The sequence below is a fragment of the Chiloscyllium plagiosum genome, chromosome 36 (assembly GCF_004010195.1).
Source record: "Chiloscyllium plagiosum isolate BGI_BamShark_2017 chromosome 36, ASM401019v2, whole genome shotgun sequence".
NCBI classification, from domain to species: domain Eukaryota; kingdom Metazoa; phylum Chordata; class Chondrichthyes; order Orectolobiformes; family Hemiscylliidae; genus Chiloscyllium; species Chiloscyllium plagiosum.
In genome coordinates this window covers 918,552-944,173 of record NC_057745.1, presented here as the reverse complement: position 1 = coordinate 944,173, position 25,622 = coordinate 918,552, and the positions used below count along the sequence as shown (strand labels likewise).

General features: G+C 43.9%; 2 protein-coding genes across 6 annotated transcripts in view; one reads left to right on the top strand and one right to left on the bottom strand.

The window, feature by feature from the left end:
* The window catches only part of LOC122540881 (FERM domain-containing protein 5), a 249,103-nt gene extending 246,375 nt beyond the window's left edge, over positions 1-2,728 (top strand). For 4 of the 5 annotated variants that reach the window (XM_043677107.1, XM_043677109.1, XM_043677110.1 and 1 more), the window contains one exon: positions 1,411-2,728. In XM_043677107.1, coding sequence (XP_043533042.1) covers positions 1,411-1,994 — 584 coding nt within the window. In that variant the 3' untranslated portion in view covers positions 1,995-2,728. The remainder of the gene's footprint in view (positions 1-1,410) is intronic. The other variant, XM_043677108.1, reaches the window with a different exon arrangement.
* Positions 2,729-7,253: 4,525 nt separating this feature from the next.
* LOC122540833 (WD repeat-containing protein 76-like) lies at positions 7,254-25,042 on the bottom strand. Its single transcript, XM_043677050.1, has 13 exons — positions 24,284-25,042; positions 21,158-21,256; positions 20,104-20,168; positions 19,350-19,476; positions 18,426-18,515; positions 17,802-17,845; positions 17,340-17,493; positions 16,097-16,249; positions 14,472-14,590; positions 13,764-13,862; positions 13,015-13,167; positions 11,470-11,523; positions 7,254-8,906 (listed from the first exon to the last, which is right to left on the bottom strand). Exons 1-13 carry the CDS (start codon positions 25,040-25,042, stop codon positions 8,636-8,638), a joined length of 2,187 nt encoding a protein of 728 aa, XP_043532985.1. The 3' UTR covers positions 7,254-8,635.
* Positions 25,043-25,622: the final 580 nt, after the last annotated feature.

Genomic DNA, 25,622 nt, shown 5'->3' with positions numbered 1-25,622 from the left:
TGTAACTATCCTCTGGAGAAGTGTGTGGTCACAGAGCACAGTGCTGTTTCAGCTTCTGCTGCAGGATCAGAGCTGTTTATTCGCTGAACAGAGTTGGTGAAGTGTGTTTTTGAACAGGAGAAATGTAAGATGAAACTTTCAGAAATGTATGTTCTCAGCCTCTTTAGTGAAGTGGGATTTGTGGTAATTTCTAGCAGCACATGGGAGAATTCAAAAGCAAACTTAACTTCACATAAAATGGCTCAAGCACACCCTCTGCAGGCCCTACATCTTATTACAGGAATAGCATCACTGCCCAACGCAAAGATATTTCCATATGTACTGAAATACACGTAGACCCTTACAGAGAGTCACTGAGTATATTCAAGAAAGAGACTGCTTTTTTTTGGATTTTAAAGGCATTGAGGGGTACGGGGAGAAAACAAAGATTGATATTGAGAGAGGGGATCAGCCATGATCCAAATTGAATGGTGGAGCAGGCTGAATGACCTACTCCTGGCTCAGTTTTACAGACAGTGAGATTCACACAAACATGCAGATACAAACCCTCACGCTGAGATACACAAATATATGTACTCACATTCAGACCAGGAACTGGGCTGTAATTGACAGCTGATCTGAGCTAATCATGTAAATTACTCAAATTTGGGAATGTGTGGTATAAACCTGACATCAAAGCATAAGTTCCTGTTAATTCATCAAATGCTAAAACAATCTGGAATAAAAAACAGAAAGTTGCAGAATCTTGCTCTAAGTGATTGCCTTACTGCAATAATTTGAAATTTCCAGTGTCTGATTGATTTGGAACTGCAGACCAGTCTGCTGCTTCTCTCTGTGACTGGCTTCAGTGTTTGCACCCTGGAAGTTGGGGGTAGTTTTCTGAAGTACTGGGAGTTATTTCCTCTTTAAAACTTTCCTCAATAAATGCCAGTCAAAAAATGGCCTCATTTCTCAGGCTTTGACCCGGTTCCTGTTTGCAGATTGTGATTAGTACAAACTGCCCATTTATTTCCAGGACAAGGCAATATAATTCAGAAACAATTCTCCCTGAAATACCAAAACTGCAACTTTGCAAGTTTAAGTGTGAGTGAAATTATATCACATTCATTCAACCCATACAGTAATTTACAATTAGGATTCTGCTCCCAAACTTTCTTTGTCTCTGGATTCTGTGACCTATAAACATTATCACCTCAGCCAACAATGAAGTTCTGTGAGTTGAATTGATCCAGTTGCGTTCTCTGTAAACGAGTGAGAGAAAAGATCACGCATTTCTGAATGGGATTCCTGTTTGCAATCTGTATCACGGTTATCTTACCAACCCAGTACCAGATCAAGTCTTAAAGTAAAACAGAAGAACTGCAGATTATGTCTCACTTGACTCTCAGTTACTGATTCTCTCTCTTTCAGGGTTAGAGTCTCTCCGAGACAGTGCCCACTCGACCCCAGTGCGATCGACCTCACACACAGACACGTTTGGTGCCCGTCCAGGCAAGAGCACTGCCGCAGAGGGCAATGAAGCGAGCTCTGTGATAGCGGATGAGCTATATAGCCCAGCCAACAGTGTCCTGCCCACTCCAGTGTCTGACCCTGGTCTGGAATCAATTCTTCCTCGGCAAACCAATGGCAGCAGCACTGGCAACTGTGGCATTGAAGAGGAGAAAGAGTGTGATATCAGTGCCCCATTGGAGCCTGAGGAGCCTGGAAGAGGGGCTAGTGCCTTACCAGAAGGTGTTAATGACAGGGCCGAGAGGGAACAGGTGAATACGTTTGTTTTAAGTGTGGTCCGTTTGCTGCTTGTGACCATAGGCCTCCTGTTTGCCTTGCTCCTGCTGCTGATAGGGCTTACAGAGTCAGATATTGACATTACTTTTTTACGTGATATACGGCAGACCCCTGAATTTGAACAGTTCCATTATGAATACTTTTGTCCCCTCAGGCGATGGTTTGCCTGCAAGGTGCGGTCCCTGCTAAGCCTTCTCAGTGACACCTGATACCAGCCAACCTGAGCTGTCCGCCCAGGGACATTGAATCAACGGATGGCACCAAGTGACCAACAGTCTGGGCACCCCTTCTCCCCTCTGGGTGGTACCGTCAGGCATGTAAAGCCACCTGTAATGGACGAATTCAACCACTGCTGGGAGACTTTGTGAATCATCAAGATTTCAAGAAGGAATTTAAAACAAGGAGGAAAAAAATCTGCATTCAACCTCCCATCCCTTCCACCATAACCAACATGAAGCTCTTGAGACTGTTGTGCTTTATAAGTCTGTTAGAATAAGTGATTAACTATTAGTAACCTCCAGGAACTGAGTAACAAAGTGTGGAGTTTTGTTATTGTGATGTTCAAGAGTTATCCTGCCTTCTGACTTTATTAAAAGTGCAGAGACCATGATATTAACAATTGTAACGACCAGCTCCCATATTTAAACATATCGAGTACACCGGGTTAGTAGCAAGACATTTTCCCTCAGAACTGTTAGACTTTTAATGTTTGTTAATCATTTCCATGTAATATTTTAACTATTTGACAAAAAAAAACTTATTTTGTTTATTGAACGCTGTACAGTCCCTACACATCCCTGGATGGTTTCCCTGGGAAGTTTCCTCCACACGGATAGTGTGATCGATCTGCAAAACCAGAAAGGCTGGAAATGGAAGCACTGTTTGAAAATGCAGACTGTTCATATGGTCTTTAAGATTGGAATAAAAAGAAGCCAGGGAGCAATGCTGAGTGATTTTGTTGAGTATACTGCTGCACAACAGTAGAACCAGCACAAACATCGCAAGTACCTCACATTGGGAAAACAGATTGCATTGGTTCGGAGTGTTTTCACTGGGATTTAGAAGAATTGGGTGGGGGGAGTTGGTGAGATAGAGAGGGAGACACACACAACTCTCATTGAAATCTCCAAACTTCTAACAGGACAAGATGCAGGAAAGATGTTCCCAATGGTGTGGGAGTCAAGAACCAGGGATGAAAGTTGATGGATACAGGGTAGGCCATTTAGAAACTGAGATTGGTGAGTCTGTGGAATTCTCTGTCACAAAGTGGCTGAGACTAAAACACTGAATTGGTTGCAAGGAGTTAGATATGGTTCTTAAGCGACGAATGGGTATGGAGAGAAAGCAGGAACGGGAGACTGAGTTGGATGAGCAGCTGTGACCATATTGAACAGCACAGCAAACTCGAAGGGCTGATTGGCCTACTGCTGTTTTTGATGTCCCTACCAGTACAGCAAACTCAGATCGTGCATCTAGAAACTGCTGTCAGCAAAAGGATTTTTTCCATGAAATTTGAGCCTGACTCCTTTGCTCAAACAACTCCCACAACAACAATGCCACCAGCAACAAAACTGCAGAGAGCACAAAAGGCCCATCACTATAAGGTGCCAGATAAAAGAAGCACTTACCTTGTGTCCAAATATGCAGACCCATGTCTGACAGCTAAGGAGGGTTCTCCGAGTTGGGGTCTGCCCTTTTAAACACAGTAAGGAAGGGTCATTCATGACTTCATCAGGAAACAAGGATCTGGCGTAAACAAAAACTATGGGTGCTGCAAATCTGAAACAAAACTGGAATTGATGGAAAGTCTGGTAGGTCTGGCAGCGTGTAGAGAGAAAGTAGAGTTAATGTTTCAGATCCAGTGACTCTTCAGAACTAATGAACTGGACTCGAAACATTAACTCATCCACCTCTCCACAGATACAGCCAGACCTGCTGAGTTTCTCCAGCAATTTATATTTCTGTACAAGGATCTGGGAGCAGCTGTTTTGATGTTCTTTCATTTACACTAAGATAAAACAAACAATTTTCTTGGTTCAAAGCATGTCTGTTTCAGTCAGACCAACACTGCTTGTAGAATCATCCGTCTGCTTTCTGTTTAATGTCTCTGTGAAGTGAATTGATGATGATATCACCTCAAACCCAGAACACAGCTCTGCTCCATTTAGTTTCACGTGGCTGATACCACAACTGACAGGGTGTAATGGTCAGGCAAGACTGGACAAGCCTGGGGGCTTTCTTTACAAAGGAGAGGATTGAGGTATGACTTCATAAAAGGTCTTTAAGATTACGAAAGAGCTCAGTAGATGTAGAGAAGATGTTTTTGTGTGCCAATGAGACAAGACTATGGGGCCGTAAACAGTAGATTAGATTAGATTACATTAGTGTGGAAACAGGCCCTTCGGCCCAACAAGTCCACACCGACCCGCCGAAGCGCAACCCACCCACACCCTTACATTTACCCCTTACCTAACACTACAGGCAATTTAGCATGGCCAATTCACCTGACCCTGCACATCTTTGGACTGTGGGAGGAAACCGGAGCACCCGGAGGAAACCCACGCAGACACGGGGAGAACGTGCAAACTCCACACAGTCAGTCGCCTGAGGCGGGAATTGAACCCGGGTCTCAGGCGCTGTGAGGCAGCAGTGCTAACCACTGTGCCACCGTGCCGCCCACAAGTAGAGTCATTAATAAATCTAAATGTGAATTCAGGAGAAACTTCTTTTCCTAGCGACGATGGAACTCACTACCATAGAGTGTGGGTAAAGGCATGTGGACAGTTACACAGGGACAGAGGAATGGAAAGGTACATTGATAAAGTGAGATGGAGGCAGCTGTGACTAATCAAATAATCCCGACAGTGCATTTGGCTCATTGAGACAACATGGACCCTCTGAAGAGCGTCCCGCAGAGAGCCCCAGTGAGGCACGGGGCTAGGTGTTGGAGAGAGAACTTTGCTCATTATCCATAGAGAAAAGCCACTCGTTTTACAGCTGGGGGTACAAAATATTTTCCCGTACTTGCATCTTAGCAAGTAATTAAATAATTCAAAAGAAATAAGTAAATGGAAAGTGCATATATTAAAATTTAACGAAGAAGCATTTACACTTTTTTGATTTAATAGGCATTAATTACAGGGAAAGTCTATGCCCAGTGTCTTTCTCAAATATTTGATATCAACAGTTTTGCATAGTTGAATATTTAAGCATCATGTCATGTTACCACACGGTTACCACATCTTGTCAACATCTCCACCTCGCAAGATAGATGAATGTTGGGAAAATGTTTCTGTTGGTAGGAGATACTAGGACCCGAAGGCACAGCCTTAAAGTAAAGGGAAGACCTTTCAGAATGGAGAGCAGGAGAAGCGCCTTCAGCCAGAGAGTGGGGAGTTTGTGGAATTCATTGCCACAGGAGGTTGCGGAGACCAGGTCATTGAGTATATTTAAGACAGAGACAGATGGGTTCTTGATTGTCAAGGGGATCGAGGCTTACAGGGAAAATGGGTTTGAAATTGAAAAACCTATGATTGAATGGCAGAGCTGATTTGATGGGCTGAACGCCTTACCAACCCTTGATTGAACAGTTCCAATTCATTGCAAGTGTTCTGTATGCCAGAGTCCCATAAAAAAAAAGTGAAATTAACCACTGAATGCAGACATTCACACATTAACATGTATAACTGTATATGGAACAGTTCTGACATAATGTTCTGACAAATAGCAATGCACCTTTGTTACTGCTTATGGGAAGACAGGTGACTCAATCCTTTCACTTTTAGCCAATATCGGGATACTTTCTTGAAAAAGGGTTACACCCAAAACACGTCATTAATAATGTTATTTTTCCCAGCTGATGCGATGGGATTTGGGCTCCATCATGCAGGGCATTATTCCAGGATTTGAGATTGCTAAGCCCCAACAGAATCATGATACCACTGTCCTTAGCATTCACTTATTTTGGTCATTCTCAGGATGTGAGCATCACTAACATTTATTGCCCAGAGTCTGGTGGCCCCCAAGATGCAGAGTCATGCAACGAGCAGCCAAGAGTAAACCAATTTGACCATGAAATATAGAAGCAGGCCATTCTGCCCATTGAGTCTGCTCCATCATTCAATAACATCATGGCAGATCTGATAATCCTCAACTCCATTTTCCAGTCTTTGCCAGCTGTCTCTAGTAAACTTAAAGAAATTCCTCATCTTTGTCTTAAAGATGGCACGATGACTCAGTGGTTAGCACTGCTGCTTCACAGCACCAGGTTCAATTCTAGCCTCGGGCGACTGTCTGTGTGGAGTTTGCACATTCTCCCCGTGTCTGTGTGGGTTTCCTCAAGGTGTTCCAGTATCCTCCCACAATCCAAAGATGTGCTAAAATTGGCCATGCTATATTGCCCATAGTGTTAGATGTATTAGTTAGGGGTAAGCATAGAGTAGGGGACTGGGTCTGGGTGGGTTACTCTTCGGAGGGTCAGTGTGATCTTGTTGGGCCAAAGGGCCTGTTTCCATACTGTAGGGAATCTAATCAAAAAAATGGGTGAGCCCTTACTCTGAGATGAAGCCCTCTGGTTCTGAAACAATCTTGCAGCAGCTCCCTCAGAATCTGTATGTTTCAATGAGGGCTCCTCTTATTCTCCTCAATACCAATGAGCACAGGCCCAACCTCTTCAGCTTCTCCTAAGAAAGTGCTCCATACCCAGTATGAGCCCAATGAACCTTCTCTACAGTGCCTCTGATGCAAGTCTTTCCTGGATAAGGCGATATAAGGGACCCAAAACTGCTCAGTTTTCCAGTTGTGCCTTGTGCAGTTTTAGCAAAACCTCCCTACTAGTGTACTGCATTCCCGCTCCCCTTCTGATCTTGTTTACTAAATGTTTGCAATTCATTTGCAAGGGCCTTGCATTCCCAAATCACTACAGCTTCCTACTGTCTTTCCCATCTTAAATAATACTCAGCTTTTCTATTCTTCCTGCTAAAGTGCATAATCTCACATTATATTCCATTTGCCAAGTTTTTACACACTCAACCTGCCTATATCCTTCTGCAGCCTGCGCCATCGTCACAACTCACCTTTCCACCTACTGTTGAATCATCCACAAATTTGGCTACGGTACATTCACTCCCAAGTCATTAGGCTAGATGGGTAAATAGGTGTTTGTGTGCTCTGGGCAATGAATGCCAACAACGTGGGACTGGAGTCACGCATTGGCTAAGGGCAAGGAAGAAGGACAGGAACTTGAAAAGCATTAAGGAATTGAGGTTTTATTGATAACCTAACAATGTCCATTCCCATTTACAGATTTCCTCTGCTTATTTTCTAAGCAGAGAAAAGAAAATTACTGAATTCAGATCCTCAAACTGCCATAATCAGATTTCACTCTTGAATATTAATTTAGTAACATAACCACTAAACATTAGTTAAGATTACCTTTCAGGTGAGGCATTCAAATAATGCACGTAAACTATATTAAAAGGTAAGTTTATTTGAAGATTAATAGTTTAATAGATTTCTAAAAAAATACACAACAGTTCTGCATTAAGAATGCTCGAAGTTTGTGCCCTGTAAATGAAACCACTCCAACGTTCTGGAGGGATGGAGAAGTTACATTGTCTTTACAAAGTTTAAATAAAATTAATCTTTTTAGCGCTCTCCACAAAGAAAATATAAGCACAGCTTTCTCATGAGTGGGCTCTGCAGTAAGAATATGCCCCACAACCCACTTTCCAGACCTCAAATAACCATACTCCATCTGATGAGCAGTGCACTTGTCTCTCTCATTTTCTCCCACAAATCGGAGCAGAGCTCTGGGATGTCATTAAGGAATAAAGCAGTGACCAGCAGCATTGGGCCAGAGGAAGGAAAGAGAGAGAGAGAGAGAGAGAGTGAGAGTGTAATGGCATCACTTCAATGGCAGGAACACGAGGGGAAACTCAAATACAGTGGGTGATATTAAAATCTCAGAATGAAATGAATTACTACAAAATCTTGCCTGAAAATACAGAATCAAGACAATCAGCAGAAAATAACTCAGTTCCTGTTATTTCTGAGCAGATCTCTATTTGACCTTACAATGGAGCTATGTTGGATAATATCAGCAATGCTGGGGGATAAAGGAGATATAATCTCATTTTCAGTGGTTTTGTTTTTGGAGGCAATGGGAGAGAAAGAGAACAATTCCTGAACAAGTAAGCACTGTCTTGGGGCACAGTGACGGACCTATCAAGGCTGCCTTCTCACAAGTGAACACCAATCCTGACATTTTAGCTCATGGTTCCGATCCGAAGGGGTCACGCTCTTTCTCTGATAGGTTTAGAAACTCAAAGCTTAACAGCATTCAGTAAACATTCCTGAACAATCCGAACAGATCTCCTAGAGTCAGATTTGTCAAATTGATCAGGTTCCAGAGGATGACATGACATGACATTAGCAGGAATGGAAACTACACCTCATCTGTCTGACTCCTATTTGCAGGATGATGTTTTAATACTGTCCAATACTGTTCTAATTTTATTACAGCCACTTTCCTCATTTACCATGAGATGATTCTTCTCTTCAGCAGGAAATAATAAGGTTGTTCTGATCTATTCAATCGGGATTTTTAAGACCAAAAAGAACTACAGTTGGTCTCCTAACTGCATCTGTCTCTACCATGTAACCCAGCAGATCTGTTGTAATTTCTAGTTTGTACTTAAGCTGTTTATATAACAATTAAAAATTTATAACTGAACAGGGCAGACAATATACTCAATTTCTAAAGGACTTTCCCCTCAAGATTCGGCGCATAACCCAATAAGACTCTTGGCTTCCATGTTATAGTGACTCCAACTCTGCAGGGATGCTCCTCTTACCCACTCAGTGCACCATCTGTGAAAACATGAAGGCGTCCACTGGAGTTCCCACCAACCAGTACGTTCCTTGTCGGGTGCATGACATTTATGGAGCAGACAGACCCCAGCCATTCCATGTCCCTGAATTCTCGCACTTTCGAGCCTGTGAAGTGGAACACTTCGATCTGCCTTGGCCTGGTCATACTACCCACAACAAAGCAATCGTCCCTTTTCGGATCCCAGACTGCCCGGAATTTAGTCAGCCAGCGCCCGGTGTAATTGTTATGTCTGTTTAAAAACCGAGAAAAGAGAACAAGGTTAACAGTCCAATTAAAAAGAATTTGTAGCACAGAAAGGGCCAGTCAGCCAAACTGTCCTTGTTAGTCTGCACCTCACACCGCCTCACCCACCCTCACTGCGTCACCCACCCACGTACCCTCACCGCCTCTCCCACACACCGTCCCCCTCACTGTCACCGTCTCGCCATCATCACCTCACCCTCACCGCTTCACCCAGTCTCCCTCACCGCCTCACCCAACCACCCTCATCACCTCACCCTCACCGCCTCACCTAGCCACCCTCACCGCCTCACCCACCCTCCCTCAATGCCTCACCCAGCCTCCCTCAACGCCTCACCCAGCCTCCCTCACCGTCACCGCCTCAACCAGCCATCCACCCACTGTCCCCCTCACTGTCACAGTCCCACACTCATCGCCTCACCCACCCTCATCATAATTGCTTCACCAAAATGGCATATTCTTCTCTTCCTTTCTCTCATGTTTATCCAGCTTCCCCTTAAATGTATCCATGCTATTAGCGGGTATAACCCGAACATAATGGAATGAAATTGACAAGGAATAAGGCAACGCAGTGACCCCCTCACACATCAAGCCACCGTGTGTCATCATCTTCAAAGTTGCGCACAAAGCAACAAGTTCCTGCTTCCTTGCTCCTTTCCCACAGGTACTACATGAATGTTCCCAGAAGAAATCTACACGTTGTAAAGATCATGTCTTTTTTTTTGTGCTTTTGAAAACCATGAATGCAAATAAGATTTATGTTGAAAACCAGGGATTTGTAAGGATAAGTGAGTATTTTGAAAATAAGGAATTGGACAGCTATCATGACCCTGGTTTGTGTAGATCTAGGTTCTGGCAAGGTGCAGACGAGGAGTAGTTTACCAGTGAATATAGTCATGTGTGGACAAGAGGCCAGTTACCAATGACAAAGATCCTCCACCTGCTAACAACTGTGTGATTGGTTGTTAGGTATCTGAACAGCTTGGCCTGAGAAGCTAGTCAGACCAGAGAGAAAAAAAAACAGCAGGTCTGCAGCATCCAAACAATTCTCTCCCTGTTCCCTGCATAAAGCCACTTTAAGCGTGACACAAACCAGCTTAACTTTCCTTCAGCAGATGCTGCAAGTGGAGACTTTAAATAAGTCAGAGACCTTTCCGAAGTGAACCAGTCACCCTGTGCTTCTTGCTAACCAGTGGGAGCATCTGGAAAAGGAAGGTCAAGGTGAATCCTTCTGTTCAAAAAACAAATTACAGGACTGTGATTCTCCAGTTCCCCCTCCACCCATGTGAGATTTTGTTTTCGCTTTATGTTTGTCTCTGTGTGTAAGGGAGAGTTTAAAGGGTTTTGGAGTTTTAATTTGAGGATTTAAGGGCAGTGTAAAGATTTGTAACTTGGGTGTCGGTTGTTGTGGTTGCGGGTGTTTGCTGAGCTGGGAGGTTAATTTGCAGAAGTTTTGTCCCCTGTCTAGGTGACATATTCAGTTCTTTGGAGTTTCTGGAATTTATTTGGCTTCGTTTCTGCTGCTGGTTGATTGTTGCAGTGGCCGGTATATTGGGTCTAGGTCTATGTGTTTATCAATGGAGTCCGTGGCTCAGTGCCATGCTTCGAGAAACTCTCTTGCTGTCCTTCTGTTTGGCTTCTCCTATGATCGTTGTGTTGGCTCAGTCGAATCTGTGATACTTGTCATCTGTGTGTATGGCTACCAGGGACAGCTGGTCAGAGCCTTTGGTGGCTAGTTGGTGTTCATGGATGTGGATCTCTAGTTGTCTGCCTGTTTGCCCCATACAGTGTTTTGTGCAGTCTCTGCATGGAATCCTTACATTACATTAGTCCAATTTGAAGAAATTTCTTTAACTTGGTTAATTGTCACCTGCAGCTAGAATGCAATATGTGTTACATACAAAATTCCTTGCTCCAGGACCCCGGGTCTGAAAATCCAACAGTTTTGGAGGTTTTATATGCTTCCTTTAAAAACTAACAACTTGTGACAATACAGGAATGGGGGGGGGTGGGGGAGGTGTTTGATTTCAGTGTTCTATCAGAGTGAGTGGTAACAATGTGGCAGCTCTATTTCAGGTGTTCACCACTACATTAGGGGTCATCTATTCATCTACTGCGATTGGCCAATTGTCCACTGACATCAGCCCTTTCAAACCTTTACCGGAGTGTCCAGGAGGAATATTCAGCTCCCATTCTCTGGAACTGAACTTTGGACAACTAGCCTTCCCTAGTCACAGAGTACAAACGGAACCACGGATGGTATCGCTGAGTCCTGACCCATAATGTCTATCAGAGACTGCAAACAACAGGGAGCTGAGCAAAAACAGAAGGGACAGGAGAATTTGACAGTCTGGTAACGCTCGCTGTCCTGGCTCACCCAGCTGTACGGCTGGACCCCAGTATTGAGTCGGGCAGCAGTGGGTGTACAAAAGTAAACCACAGGAGACCAAACATCTCAGGAACTTGGCGAACTTCAGAAAGGGCTCACTTCAACTTCACAATCTAACAGCAAAACACCTAGTTAATTGGTTACTTGGAAATATTTCACTTACGTTATTGACGCCACGACTGGAATCTTGGGAATTATGGCACTTGTGTCAAATATTCTGCAATAAATTATTTAAAGACAATTAAAAAGATCTGAACCAACACGAAGCCCACTGCTTTAAATAGGCACTTCACTGGAAAGTATTTTAGTTCCAGCAAACAGAAAAGGCATTCCTTAAAACAGGGGCTCCTGGTAAATCCATTGTTAATGAGAACGGCACAGCGTGTCCACTGCAGAGAGAAATGGTGAGATGGTAATGGCTCTGGATTAGTAACCCAGAGAACCAAGCTAATGCTCCGAGGACACGGGTTCAAACCCCACCACAGCAACTTGTGACATTTAAATTCAATTAATAAATCTGTAATCAGTGACAGTGAGCATGAAACTATTGATTGTTGTAAAACCCCACCTGGCTTACTGAGGGCCTTTAGGGAAGGCACGACCCAAAGCAACAGGTTATTGCAGCAAAGCGGCTGACTCTTTACTGCCTTTAGTTTGGCCAGATCAAGGAAAATTAATGCCCACTTCCAAAAGAATAAAGAAATCTCACAATTGATACAGGAAGATGGTTAAGGAGACACACAGAACGTGAACATTGGACTAGACCAGTGATCTGAATGCTCCAGATCCGTGCTGTGTAATTCTACCTTCATGACCCTTACTGTAAAGAATGACAACAGAAGAACCCATCTACAGTCAGTACCTCTCCTCATAGAAAAGAGTTCATTGGTTATTCAGGTTTCCATGTTCTAGCACACAGTTTGTCTGAAGTAACACAAAGCGTGACACAGAATGTCAATAATGCAACATCCAGCCCCTAGTTTCTCAAACCAGCAACAGTATGTATCTAAAACGGGGATTCCCAACTTGAGTCAGCTTAGGACAATGGCAGGTAATGAAAATGATCTTGGAAATCAGGTTCATGGTTCCTTGACAGTGGAATTGCAGGTATGCAGGATAGTAAAGGTGGTGTTTGGTATGCTTGCCTTTACTGGTAACTGCATTGAGTACAGGAATTGCGAGGTCACATTGCGGCTATACAAGACACTGGTTCGACCACTTTTGCAATACTGCGTCCAATTCTGATCTGTGATGGGTGATAAAATCATGAGGGGCATGGATCGGGCAAATAGCCAACTTTTCACAAAGAGGGTGGTGTGTGAATGGAATGAGCTGATACAGGAAGTGGTGGAGGCTGGTACAATTACAGCATTGAAAAGGCATCTGGAGGGTACATGAATAGGAAGCTTTTAGAGAGATATAGGCCAAACGCTGGCAAATGGGACTAGATTAATTTAGAATATCTGGTTGGATTAGATGAGTTGGAGCGACGGGGCTGTTCTCTATGACTGTATGAACCTGTGGGAGGTGATACTGTCAAGGCAGACTAGAGTGAAAGAATGTGGACAGATTAATCTGGGATGGATGATCATTAGAAAAACCCCAACAAATTAAAAATCCTACTTCTAGCTTTCAGTTCTTTGAATTGTACAATTTAATGTTGTACCAACTATTCAGTCACACTCATTCTGGGGTTTGTTGGCATTACCTGATCCTGTCATCCATGCAGGTTGTCACCACTTTATTACCAGTAAGTGATGAGAAGTAGGCAGAGCTTACATTCTTTGTGTGTCCCCCCAGGGAAGCTACAGCCTTTTTGTGTGATGTTTTTAGATTCCGAACATCATAGATATCTACACACCTGTTGGAAACAGAAGGAATGAGGTCAGATCTTTCTCTGAAATCAAAAATTCATTCATAAATGACACGGGAGCAGAAATCCTGTGATGACAGAATCAGGAGGTGGCCATTCATTGGGCCAGGAGATGGTTAGATAACCACCCAAACCTGTCCCACTACTCAGTTAAGTCATGAATATACACTCACAAGGAATCGGAGTCTATAAGAATTCCAAACTTTTTTCTATGTTTGTCTGTCAATGTCGTTCTTAATTTCACCCCTGAACTTCTGCAACTCATTTAGTTAGATTGACTTGATTCTTAACGTTCATCCATTTGCCTCCTCCCCCACCCCTCAATAATCTTGCCTGACAAAGAAATACATTAGATTCAATTTATAAACTGACTGCCAAACTTAACCTCCCCTGTTATCTGGGCAAAAGACAGTTCCTCTTTCCACTCTGGTATAAAAACATTATGTTGTTAAATAGAATGCCAAGTTATACAAAGAACATTCTGGGGGCAGCCACACAATGTGTGCTAGATGGTAAAGGGTAAGTAATGAAGGTGTGCAGAGGAAACAGGAGCGCCAGCAACAGGTTGTTGAGAGTGAGCTTACCGCGTCCCAGCGGTAACAAAATACTGACGATGCATCGGGTGAACACCGACAGTCCGAAAATGGTTTACGCCCAGATCGGCATCCAGTTCCCCTGAAGTACTGTGGAAAATTGCACAGGAAAGAAAATAAGAAAAACTGCTGCTAATTCCGTAATGTGTACATGTACACATTCACCACAAAAACAAATCCAAAACACCTGGTGTTAAATACAAGCTTTTTAAACCAAATGAAAATATTCAAATAGTTTTGATTTGATTTACTATTGTCACATGTACTGAGATACAGTGAAAATATTGTTTTGCGTGCTATCCAGACAAGTCATACCTTACAATATAATAGAATACAGAATATAGTGTTACAGCTACAGAGATGGTGCAGAGAAAGGAGTCCGTTTGTAAGTCTGATGACAGTGTTATCTGTTGGTAGGTGTTTTCAAATGTGAGAGAGCGCGAGAGAGAGAGAGCGAGCGAGAAAAGGCGGCTAGAGAAAAGAAGAGAGAGAGAGAACTACCAAACCCACAAAAGCAACAAACAACAGGAACTCAAAAGTATCATCATTTCCAGCACACCCCCAATGTAAGCAAAATAAAAGTTGGAAGAGTTTTCATCTTGAAAAGCAAAGAAGGTAAATAGCTCTGAATTGTTGACTAACAGAACTGTTGTTATGTGGGGGTTTACAAAGTGAGCACCCCTTTCCTGACGTACTTACCCTGGGGTCCGTCTGTCAACAACAACCACGTTCCCATCCCAGTGACTGACAATCAACGTGGAACCATCTTCAGCCAAGAAGTCAAAGGAAGACGTGGCCCACGTGTTAGACGTATACACCTAGGAACAGGTTCAGTGTTGAATTAACTGGCTCCAAACCCAGAGATTCAGAGCCCCCAATTAGAAACCAGTTTCCTCAGATACCATTTTATTTGGAAAGGTCTCATTAATCAGCAATCAGGTAAAACCAACTCAGAAATCACAGGTTAGAACCAAATAACTTCAGGCAGTTTCTGTGCAGACTGCTGCAGTTCACTACAGTAAGGAGGAGGAGGGGACTAGAGTCAGGAATGGCTCAGGAGAGATGCAGATTCTTCTATTAATTTCAATCACTCAATTGGAATTATTACAACACAGGAGATGGCCATTCGGCCCATTGTGTATATGCTGATTCCCTGAAGCAGTCATCTCCTGTAAACCAGAGAATGTTTCCTCTTCAGATAACATTCCAATTCTCTTCTGAAAGTGTGCAGAGCCTCAAACCAGTGCATTCCAGATCCTAACCACTTGCTGCAGACAACCGTTTATCCTCATGTCTCAATTGGTTCTTTTAACAATTACCTTAAATCCATGTTCTCTGGCTTTTCCAACGATAGGAACGATTTCTCTCTGCTTACCAAGTGGAGACTTTGTGATGTTGAGTATTTCAATCAAACCTTCTCAGTTACTTTTCTCTTAAAGTTTCAACTTCGCCAACTTTTTTTTAAAAAAAGTAATCAAAACTCTTCATCCCTGGGACCATACTACTGAATCTCTACTGCTCGCTCTCTCTTTCTCTCAAGCTTTCAGATGCTTCCTAAAGGATAACTGGAACTTGACACAATTCTGTAGCTAAAGCTGAACCAAGTGTTTTACCCAAGTGCAACATAACCTTGCTTTTGTATGTTATGCTCCTATTAATGATATCTTGTGCTGTACTGTTATTCCTTGCAGGATAAGTAAATATTTTTAAGCACAATAAACTCCAAAAAAGGACATTTTCCTGACATTTCACATCTTTCACCTACACTGAATGAGTTGCCTTTTCTGAAATACAATTGGTTCTACTATAACGTGGTAGTTCCATTCTCATGCAACCCCGTGTTATAAGAAAATCATGTAACAGCAGCACCATTTACACGAATGAGACCAGAATCGCTTTATAACTTTGTGCTTTTGAAACCATGTGCACAATTCGTCAATCATGTGACAGTTAATTGGTGTTAACAAAATGCACGTTATAGTAGAACGACCTGTGAATGATTGAGGAAGGAGGAGGATTGCAGGAGACTGCTCACACTCTCTCTGCTCCCCCTCGCCCCTCACCTCTCTGAACTCTCACAAGACTTAACACCATATGCAAGAAGATACAACATTCCAAACAAAAGTAACATTTGGGTTCCTAGATAATTAATTTCTCTTTTGCTATCTTCTTGGTTCGGTGCAGAAGGTGTTTAGGTAAAATAGGATTTCAACCATCTTCATTTAGAGAAGGCACATGTTTTCTTGTAACAGAAAACCATCAATGCATTCCATACTTTCTGGTAACGTAAAACCCACAAAAAAGACAGCTTTAGTGCATTTTACCTCATCAAAGACAGCAGCAGCTACATTTCCACAGCGAATACTCCCTTCATTGCTTAGTGACAGGAGCTCAGCAGAGTTTGAAGGGGAAAAGTGCAAACAGTTAATAGTGTTACAATGAGGCTTGAACTGATGGACTGTACCCTCCTGGGAACTCTACAATAAAAGAGAGAGAAGAGCAAAAGATTGCAATCAGAGTTGGATCATTAAGACACAAATAACTTACATTTCTGTGGCACCTTTCCTGACTTCAGGCCACCTGCATTCCTTCCCAGCCAAGGTAGCCCGTTCTGAAGCACAGTCACTATTGTAAAGCAGGAAACAGGCAGACAGTTCATGCACAGTAAGCTCCCACAGACAGCAGTGTGACAATGATCAGATAATCTGTTTTTGGGATATTTCTGGAGGAATAACTAGCAGCTGGTACACGAGGAAGTTATCTGCAATGTTTTATGTTCAGCACAAAGGACAGTACTTGGGGCGAGACAGCACTCCCTCACTCCTGCAATGAGTTGTCTGCCTCAATTCTATACCAAGTCTTTGCAGTGGTACTTGAATCCGGGAGCTGACAGTGCTCCCTATGAGCTACAGTTGACACAGCATCAGGCTGCAAATATAAATAAACAAATAGTCTTTTCAGTACTGAGTAAATGTGAATCACTCACATCTGCTACTCTTTAGAAACTGCCCATCGTCCATTTAACACACATTCTGGTGCTGCTCAGGAATCCAAATTGCAGAAGGTCACAGAAACAAATTCAATTCAAAGTTCTCTCAGGGAACAGGCTAGTTGTGGCAAAGGGGGCAGCTCTATATAATTCAAAGTAGTTAGACAGTAGTAAGCAAATGTGGATTAGAATAATCTTTCGTCAAAAAGAGAGACTTCCTCTTCGTATATAATAGTCATCCCTTAAGTTTCAAAATCAGTTAACACCAGGAAATTCCATAAAAGACACATCTCTTACAGACTGATGTTCTCTCAGGTGGACTGAAAAGAGACCCTGATATTATTCAAAGAGCAGGAGAACTCTCCCAGTGTCCTGCTTAACTTTAATCCCTCAGCAATATCACTCAAAAAGTAATACTTACCATTTAAGGGAGCTGTTGCTGTGTTTCCTACAAGTGACTGTGCTTCAGAAACACCTCATTGGTTGTAAAGAATTTGGTGATGTCCTGAAGGTGTGAAAGGTCTAAGGAAAATGTAAGTCTTTTTGTACAACCAGAATAACAAAATTGATTCACTGACCAGATCCCACAGTCCGACGTATCCGTAAGTGCTCCCAGCAGCAACTAGGAAGTTGTGCGGAGACGGATGAAAGGCCAGTGAGCCGACCCGGCTTGGCGTCACTTTAGCAACGAAACCTTCTTGCATGGTCATCCTGTGCAAAGTGGACTTGTACCTGCTCAGAGCAACAACGATGATGCCGGTGATTTATAAAAATAAGCAAACAACAAACAGACATAGCTTTTATTTTATAATTGAAATCAACTCTCGACTGAAGACAGTTGCTTGGTAGTACAGAACTTGAATATTGCTGAAAACAAATACACACTTTTAACAAAACTTTCCATCAGGATAAGTTGCAAGAATACCAATAATGAGCAAAATGAATATTTATATGATGAGAGGAGAGCATTAATTGGGTGACAACTAGATTCTGATTGGCAGAGGCAATGAGATGGAGGATCACGCTGAAAAGAAACTTACGTTTTCAGTTCTACTGGCTGCTTGTTTTTGTTGTGCACCTCACCCTGAGGAAAACATGATGGAAATATTCAGCTCGGGACTACATCAGACTCCTCTACATTATTTGCATTCTCTATTTTAACCAAAACACTGAAACCAAGCTCTTAACGTTAATATCATTTTGCACTGATGGGAATGAAGGCTAGAATGGGAGGAAACAAGAGGCAAAATTAACCAAAGTTTGAGATACTGAAAAATATTGGCCTTCATAAACTCTTAAAATGATTTATTGTAACCATCACAATTTAAACATTTATCTCTACATATTCTATATGATTAAAAACACCTATTCAAAGGCCAATTTACTTTGATCTTTTTAGGAATCTTTGGAAAGAACTCTTGTTCAGATATTTAACCAACAAAATTTAACATAAAGCAGCTGACTCTTAAAAGGACAAGCATCATCACTTTCTACATCATCATATAAAAAGTCGCTGAAACTTTCAGAATTCTCCCAGAAGGATCACAGTCTTACACAGAACCTTGAACCACCTAAACAATGGATGACATGTAACAGCTCAATGTTGCATTAATAAAAATTAGGCATTTGGTTCAATCTCTCAGTTCAGTTATAAAATGGAATACCTGGCTCATCTCCAGCCACATCTTCATCAGATGTTCAGTTTCTTTGCTGTCGTCTTCATCATCTTGAACCATTTTCACTGGCCCAGAAATCTGAGGAAGAGGAGCAAGAAAATAATATAACCAATACAGAATATATGGCACAGAAACAGCCATTCAGCCCAATCAATCTGTGCCAGTAATTCTGCTCCATCAGCTTTATCTTATATTCCTTTCTCCCTCATGTACTTGTTTGGCCTCACCTTAAATGAATCTATATTATTCTCTCATACACAGGTTCTCTGTATGTCTCTCTCTCTCTCTCTCCCCCTTCTTTACCATGTGTGCATCCGACTCAAAAACGCACATACTTCCTCCCACACAATGACTGCTTCCTACATACATGCACATACACTCCCTGCGTCACACTCGGGCACTCTCTCTCTTTGCACAACATGGAAGTGTACATTCAGTGACGTCAGTGCACATGGGCTCCCTTTCTGCCTTCTCACACACTCCCACTCCCTATCAGACACTCAGGAACTCTCTGCCTCCTCCTCATATGAACTCCTTTTTGTCCATCAGTCAATCGCACTATGCTCTCTCCCCCATGTGCATGCACTTCCTCTCTGCCTCCCTCATACCCAGGTGCTTTGTGCCTATCTCCCTCAAACACACACGTGCCTAAACCCCCTCCCTGATGTTTCCCCAAATACCATGTGTGTGATAAAATTGGAAATACCACACTGTAGAATTTTGTCCTTTGGCTCTGGTTAAGGTACACAAATGATACAGAGCCACGAGACCTCGACTGTGTATCTACGTTGTGATGGTAGATCATCCTGGCACTAACCTCATCTCTGCCCTGCCAAAACCTGACCAGTGCAAAAGAAATGTTGAACTTGTTACAAACCCTGCATCCACAGACACCCAAACAGAGAGACCCACCCTTTCTTCTGACTGCTTTTGTATTTCTATTGGGATTTCTGGGAGTGGGGTGCCTGTTGGGTCCAATCTCAGTAATCGCATCGATCGGCGAACTATAGGCTGCTCCCCAGAGCTTTGAAGTTTCTTTCTGAAAGACAGAAAAAGAATCAAACTTAAAATAAAGTTGCACACGATGGGACAATAAAGATAATACAAATACACTTAAACAAAGTGAGAACAATGATCAACATTCCCTGTGAAATTTCTGCCACTGAGGTGTGTCAGATTAATTTTAAATTTTCTTGACTGGCTCCTAATATTTAGCCTCCCTCCAAGCTTGGCATCATCTGCACGATCATCAATTTCAGAATCTCAAGCTACCAATTTGATTTAGAAGCTCCAATACATATTCCTGTGGCACCTCCTCACTACATCACAACTTCTGTAACAAGCAATTATCATCTATGCAGCCCCACGTTTTATCATGAAACTCTTGCAACTATGAACCATTTTGTTTCCTTTGAACTTTCAGAAGCTCAGTTATCAACATGTCCACATTAATGTTACTCTCTCAACAGGTGCGGATGTTGTAAAGGAATACAGCAACAGCACAACCATGACCTTGTGTAACAGTAGAGCAGGCACAAGGGACTGAATGGCCTCCTTTATGCTGATACCTTTTAGACTCTCACAGTAGAGATAATCAGATGTAACGTGATTCAAAAACACAAAACTAAACTTGATCGATCTTCTAATTGCATTGCACAAATCATACCTTTTGGATGCATTCGGTCTTTTTGTTCGACGTTGTGTACTGATTTCTCTGAGTTTTTCAGCAGTCTGTAAAATAAAACAGCAAATTCCTTTGTGGATCAGCAAAAGACCATTTACTTTGATTTCCCAAATATTTCAACCAGTTTCAATTTGTCGAAGACAGACCAGGAGAGAGTATTGCTGAACACTCAAAATAGTTGCACATGAAAGGACAGCAACATTCATGTTAGCCTGGTGTATCCCCAATACCCAGCCTGAGATTCAATCAGGGTAAAACACACAAAGTATAATTCTATTATCTCCTTTTATCCTGACTACTGCAACACCCAGCAAAAAATGTTTGACCTGAAAGTATCCTCAGATGTGACTGATTCTAAATAAAAACTCAATAATCCAGCACAGAGGGTCACTGGGCCCATCTCACTCTTTCATAAGCCTATTAAATTAATTCCGCTCCCTTACTCTTTCTACCCAGCCCTGCTCGGTATGTTCTCTTTAATCCTCCTATTCTGGAATCAAAGGGAAATGGAGCATGAGCAGGAAAGTAATGTCGAGGCGTAATGGTTTGTTCCTGTACCTTATATTCCTATCCAATTCATTTCCTATTCAATCTGCTTCCATCACCTTTTCAGATAAGGCAGTCTTAATCACAACAGTTCACTGCTTAGAGATAAATGTTTCCTCATATTGTCTTTTTTTAAGTCAAATACCTTAAATCCTCATGTCTTGGTTTACTCACACTCCCCCCACTGAAAATAGTTTCCTTTATTTACTCCATTCAATCTTAAAGGTGTGGAACACTCCATCAAGTCTCAGCTTCAAGGAGAAGGACTGCGTGCAGCATCACTCCAATTCCGTGAAAATCATCAGCCACTCAGGACAGTCGTGTTGGCTAAATCACCTCCCGTTAAGCAATAACTTTTATGTTCAATGGACCGAAACCATGAACAGAACCAACTCAGCTCAACAGCTTGATGCTAAACAGCAATAATGAGACAGAGGGTGGTAGAGAAGGGTTGTTTCCCTTGAACCGCTGCGGTCAATGTGTTATTTACCTCCTGCATATTCAAAGATGCAAAGAACCGGGCATTTTCCTGAATATTTTTCAGTCGCTTCTTCTCGTACAATGACAGCCCCTCGGATTGTCGATGAAACTAAAACACAAAACATAACATTGAAAGGTACAAACTCCTCACTGAACAGATTCCAGTGTCACTCACTATTTCAATGCTCCTAAGAGTTGCAAGAATGGTGCTGGAAAAGCAGGAGAATCAATGTTTTGGGCAAAAGCCCTTCAGCAGGAATGGGACTGTGAGCCAAGGGGGTAGTAAGATAAATGGGAGGGGGGGAAATGGGGCTGGGTGGGGAGGTAGCTGAGAGTGCAATAGGTGGATGGAGATGGAGGTAAAAGTGATAGGTCAGAGGGGAGGGTGGTGAGGATAGGTGGGAAGGGAGATGGACAAGTGGGGCAGGTCATGAGGACAGTGCCGAGTTGGAGGGTTGGAACTGGGGTAAGGTGGGGGAGGGGAAATAGGGAAACTGGTGAAGTCCACATTGATGCCCTGGGGTTGAAGGGTTCCGAGGCGGAAGATGAGGTGTTCTTCCTCCAGGCATCAGGTGGTATGGGAGTGGCGGTGGACAAGGCCCAGGACCTGCATATCTTTGGCGCAGTGAGAGGGGGACTGTGTTCGGCCATTGGGTGGTGGGATTGGTTGGTGCGGGCGTCCTGGAGATATTCTCTGAAGCAGTCTGCGAGCAGGCGTCCTGTCTCACCAATTTAGAGGGTACCACATTGGGAGCAACAGATGGAATAAATGACATTGGTGGATGTGCTTTGCAGATAGGGGTGGGGAGGGAAATATATCCCTAGTGGTGGGGTCCGTTTGTAGGTGGCGGAAAGGTCGGCGGATGATGCGGTTTATGTGGAGGTTGGTGGGGTGGAAGGTGAGCACCGGGGGGTTCTGCCCTTGTTGAGGTTGGAGGGGTGGGGTTTGAGAGCAGAGATACGGGAAGTGGATGAAAAACGCTGGCGGGAATCATCAACCAAGTGGGAGGGGAAATTACAGTCTTTAAAGAAGGAGGCCATCTGGTGTGTCCTGTGGTGGAACTGGTCCTCCTGGGAGCAGATAGAGTGGAGGCGGAGGAGTTGGGAATACGGGATGGCATTTTTGTAGAAGACAAGGTGGGAGGAGGTATAATCCAGGTAGCCGTGGGAGTCAGTGGGTTTGAAGATGGCAGTATTGAGTCAGTCACAGTTGATTGAAATGGAGAGGTCGAGGAAGGGGAGGGAGGGATGTGTCTAAGATGGTCCAGATGAATTTAAGGTCGGGGTGGAATGTGTTGGTGAAGTCGATGAACTGATCAACCTCCTCGCGGGAGCACAATGTGGTGCTGATGCAGTCATCAATGTAGCGGAGGAAGAGGTGGGGAGTGGTGCAGGTGTAACTACTGAACATGGACTGTTCTACGTAGCCAACAAAGAGACAGGCATAGCTGGGGCCCATGTGGGTGCCCATGGCTACCCCTTTGGTCTGGAGGGAGGTTTCAAAGGAGAAATTGTTAACAGTGAGGACCAGTTCAGCCAAACGAATGAGAATGTCAGTGGAAGGGTACTGTTGCAGGCGTGTGGAGAGGAACATATGGAGGGCTTGGATGCCCTGCTCAAGGCAGATGGAGGTGTTCAACAGCAACAGCTCAGTGTCACTAAGGGAGAGGGAGCATGGCAAGGTGTGGGAAAGCATGATCCTCCCAGTTAAAAGCAGTGTTCTAAAGGGAAAGACATGACACACTGCAGAAATACCTGTACATCCCCCTCAATAATGAATTAACCTCTCAGTTTTCCTATGTATGGAAACTGGTCAAACCTGGGCCTTCAGTTGTATATTTAAAGAAGGCTGTGCAAATCACACAATACAAAAACCCATAGTGTAATGGGAATGAAACAAAACATTAGACAAAGTTTAAAGCCTTAACAAAAGCAGAAAATGCTGGAGAAACTCAGCAGGTCTGACAGCATCTGTGGAGAGAAAGCACAGTTAACATTATGGGTCCAGTGATCCTCCTTCGGAAGTCAGATATCACCAGACCTGCTGAGTTTCTCCAGCATTCAGTTTTTTTTGAGAAAGTTTAAAGTCTTGGTTGATGTTACTTCAACTAACCCAATTAGAGTAAAATCATAGAATCTAATGGCAGAGGTGATTATTTGGGACACTATCTATGCAGCTTGTTTGAATTATTAATTAGACTGCAGTAACTTTTTCACGCAGAGGGTGGTACGTGTATGGAATGAGCTGCCAGAGGAAGTGGTGGAGGCTGCTACAATTATAACATTTAAAAGGCATTTGGATGGGTATATGAATAGGAAGGGTTAAGAGGGATATGGGTCAAGTGTTGGAAAATGGGACTAGACCAGGTTGGGATATCTGGTTGGCATGGACGAGTTGGACCGAAGGGTCAGTTTCCATGACTCTATAATTAGTTGAGTGGTCAACTCCCAGGATACAAATGAGGAAGGCTGAGCTTAGGTAGTGAAGTGGTTGTGTCTCTACCTCTACATTAGAAAATCCAGGATAAATTGCCACCAGCCCCAGACATGTTTCATGATAAGGTAAAAACAAGGACTGCAGATGCTGGAAACCAGAGTCTAGATTAGAGTGTTTCATGATAAGCCTGAACATGTTGACTTCAAACATCTATAAATTCAGCACATTTTCCACTGAAGGATGATTGGTTATTGGCCCACTGCAGTGAAGCCCCTCTCTGCCCCACCACCCCCATATTAACTCTGTGATTGCACTGTGCCCAAACACCAAACATTGAGGACCAGGAGAGCTGGGAGTCACCTCAGCAGCCTCCTGTTCACTGTCAGAGACTTACTGAACAGAATCATGGCAGTCATCAAATAATCTAAAGGTAAAACTGTAGGACAATCTCGTTATATATTCATCCCACTCATCCTACCCTGCAATTAGTCGGTCCAAGTAAAAACAAACTTGCATTTGTATAGCACCTTTATGTAATGAATTTTCTCAGGACCCTTCTTAGGTGAGATATCAGACACTGGTTACATAATGAAGTAAAGAACAGATAACTTTGTAGGTTACTACAAGTGTCTTAAAGAGCAAAGAGGATGAAGAAATAAATAACTACAAACTAAAAGTCAATTTGTCCTGATTCCTTACCGACAGAGGAAACTCATCGTCGGTGCTGAAACCATCCGAGTCTGAGGGGGCCATGCCCGGCTCGGCAGGGCTTGTTGGCCCAGGAGGGATGTCCCCCTGAGCGGCTGGGACTTGCCGCCGGTCAGCCCCATCCTGGCGCACCCTCCTGTTTGAAGACCGGCCCGGGGTCCCCCTCCCCGGGGTCTCTCTCCCCGGGGTCTCCCTCCCCGGGGCCCCTCTCCCCGGGGTCTCCCTCCCCGGGGTCCCTCTCCCCGGGGTCCCTCTCCCCGGGGTCCCTCTTCCCGGGGTCTCCCTCCCCGGGGTCCCTCTCCCCGGGGCCCCTCTCCCCGGGGTCTCCCTCCCCGGGGTCCCCCTCCCCGGGGTCTCTCTCCCCGGGGTCTCCCTCCCCGGGGTCTCCCTCCCCGGGGCCCCTCTCCCCGGGGTCTCCCTCCCCGGGGTCTCCCTCCCCGGGGTCCCTCTCCCCGGGGCCTCTCTCCCCGGGGTCCCCCTCCCCGGGGCCTCTCTCCCCGGGGTCTCCCCGCCTCCGCCCCCCGGCCCGAGCCGCCGTTTTCGGTTGACCGAGCCCGCTGCTGTCGGCTGCCGCCCGAGTGCCGTGCCCTGAGCTCCGGGCTTCATGGCCCGAGAGGGGAAAGACGCTGCTGTCCCCGGCGCCGAGCGGCCACTTCCGGGCGCGCTTGGAGCTTGTTTGTTACGTGAATGGTGACATTTCCCGCGCTCCGTTTCCCGCTGCCGGAGATAGGGCACTTTCACATCCGCCATCTTGGAAACCGCAACGCCCCCTGGGATAGCTCGCTCTGCTGAAGAGCAGCTGCAGCTGTTCGAAACAACCAGACACTGCAATTAACATTAAAACAAGTAACAGCCAATGAACATCTGAAACAAAAACAGAGGTTGTTGGAGAAACTCATCAGGTCTGGCAGTATGTGTGGACAGAGAAACACAGCTGATGTTTCAAGTCCAGTGAGCCATCTTCAGAACTCAAATCTGAAATACCCTGCCCGAAAAACCAATGGAAAGTAGGTTAAAAATAACATTTTCAAATGGAACTTACTTGATAGGAAATGGTTTGCGCAGCATTTGGGAAAAAAAGGGGGTGAAACTTATCAGATAGCCCTTCATAAGAGTCAACACGAGGATGGGTGTAATCAGCTCCCTCTGTGCTGTTATAATCTTAGGATATTTACACTGGGTGGGACAAATAAATCAGTCTTCAACAACCCAATTGTGTTCTACATTTAAAATATTTGGATAATGTTAGCTATTACTGCAATATGGACTGTCCCCAAGATATCACCACTAACTTCCCCAAGTCTTCATGTCTTTCTCCATGGTAAGCACA

Excerpts from the sequence above, each read along its gene's own strand:
- LOC122540833 (XM_043677050.1), bottom strand. The coding sequence starts at position 25,042 with ATGGCGGATGTGAAAGTGCCCTATCTCCGGCAGCGGGAAACGGAGCGC. Across the intron at positions 14,591-16,096 it reads CTGCTGCTGTCTTTGATGAG|GTGTATACGTCTAACACGTG; the intron begins GTAAAATGCACT and ends ACCTGTTCCTAG. Across the intron at positions 11,524-13,014 it reads TGCATGGATGACAGGATCAG|AATATTTGACACAAGTGCCA; the intron begins GTAATGCCAACA and ends AATTTATTGCAG.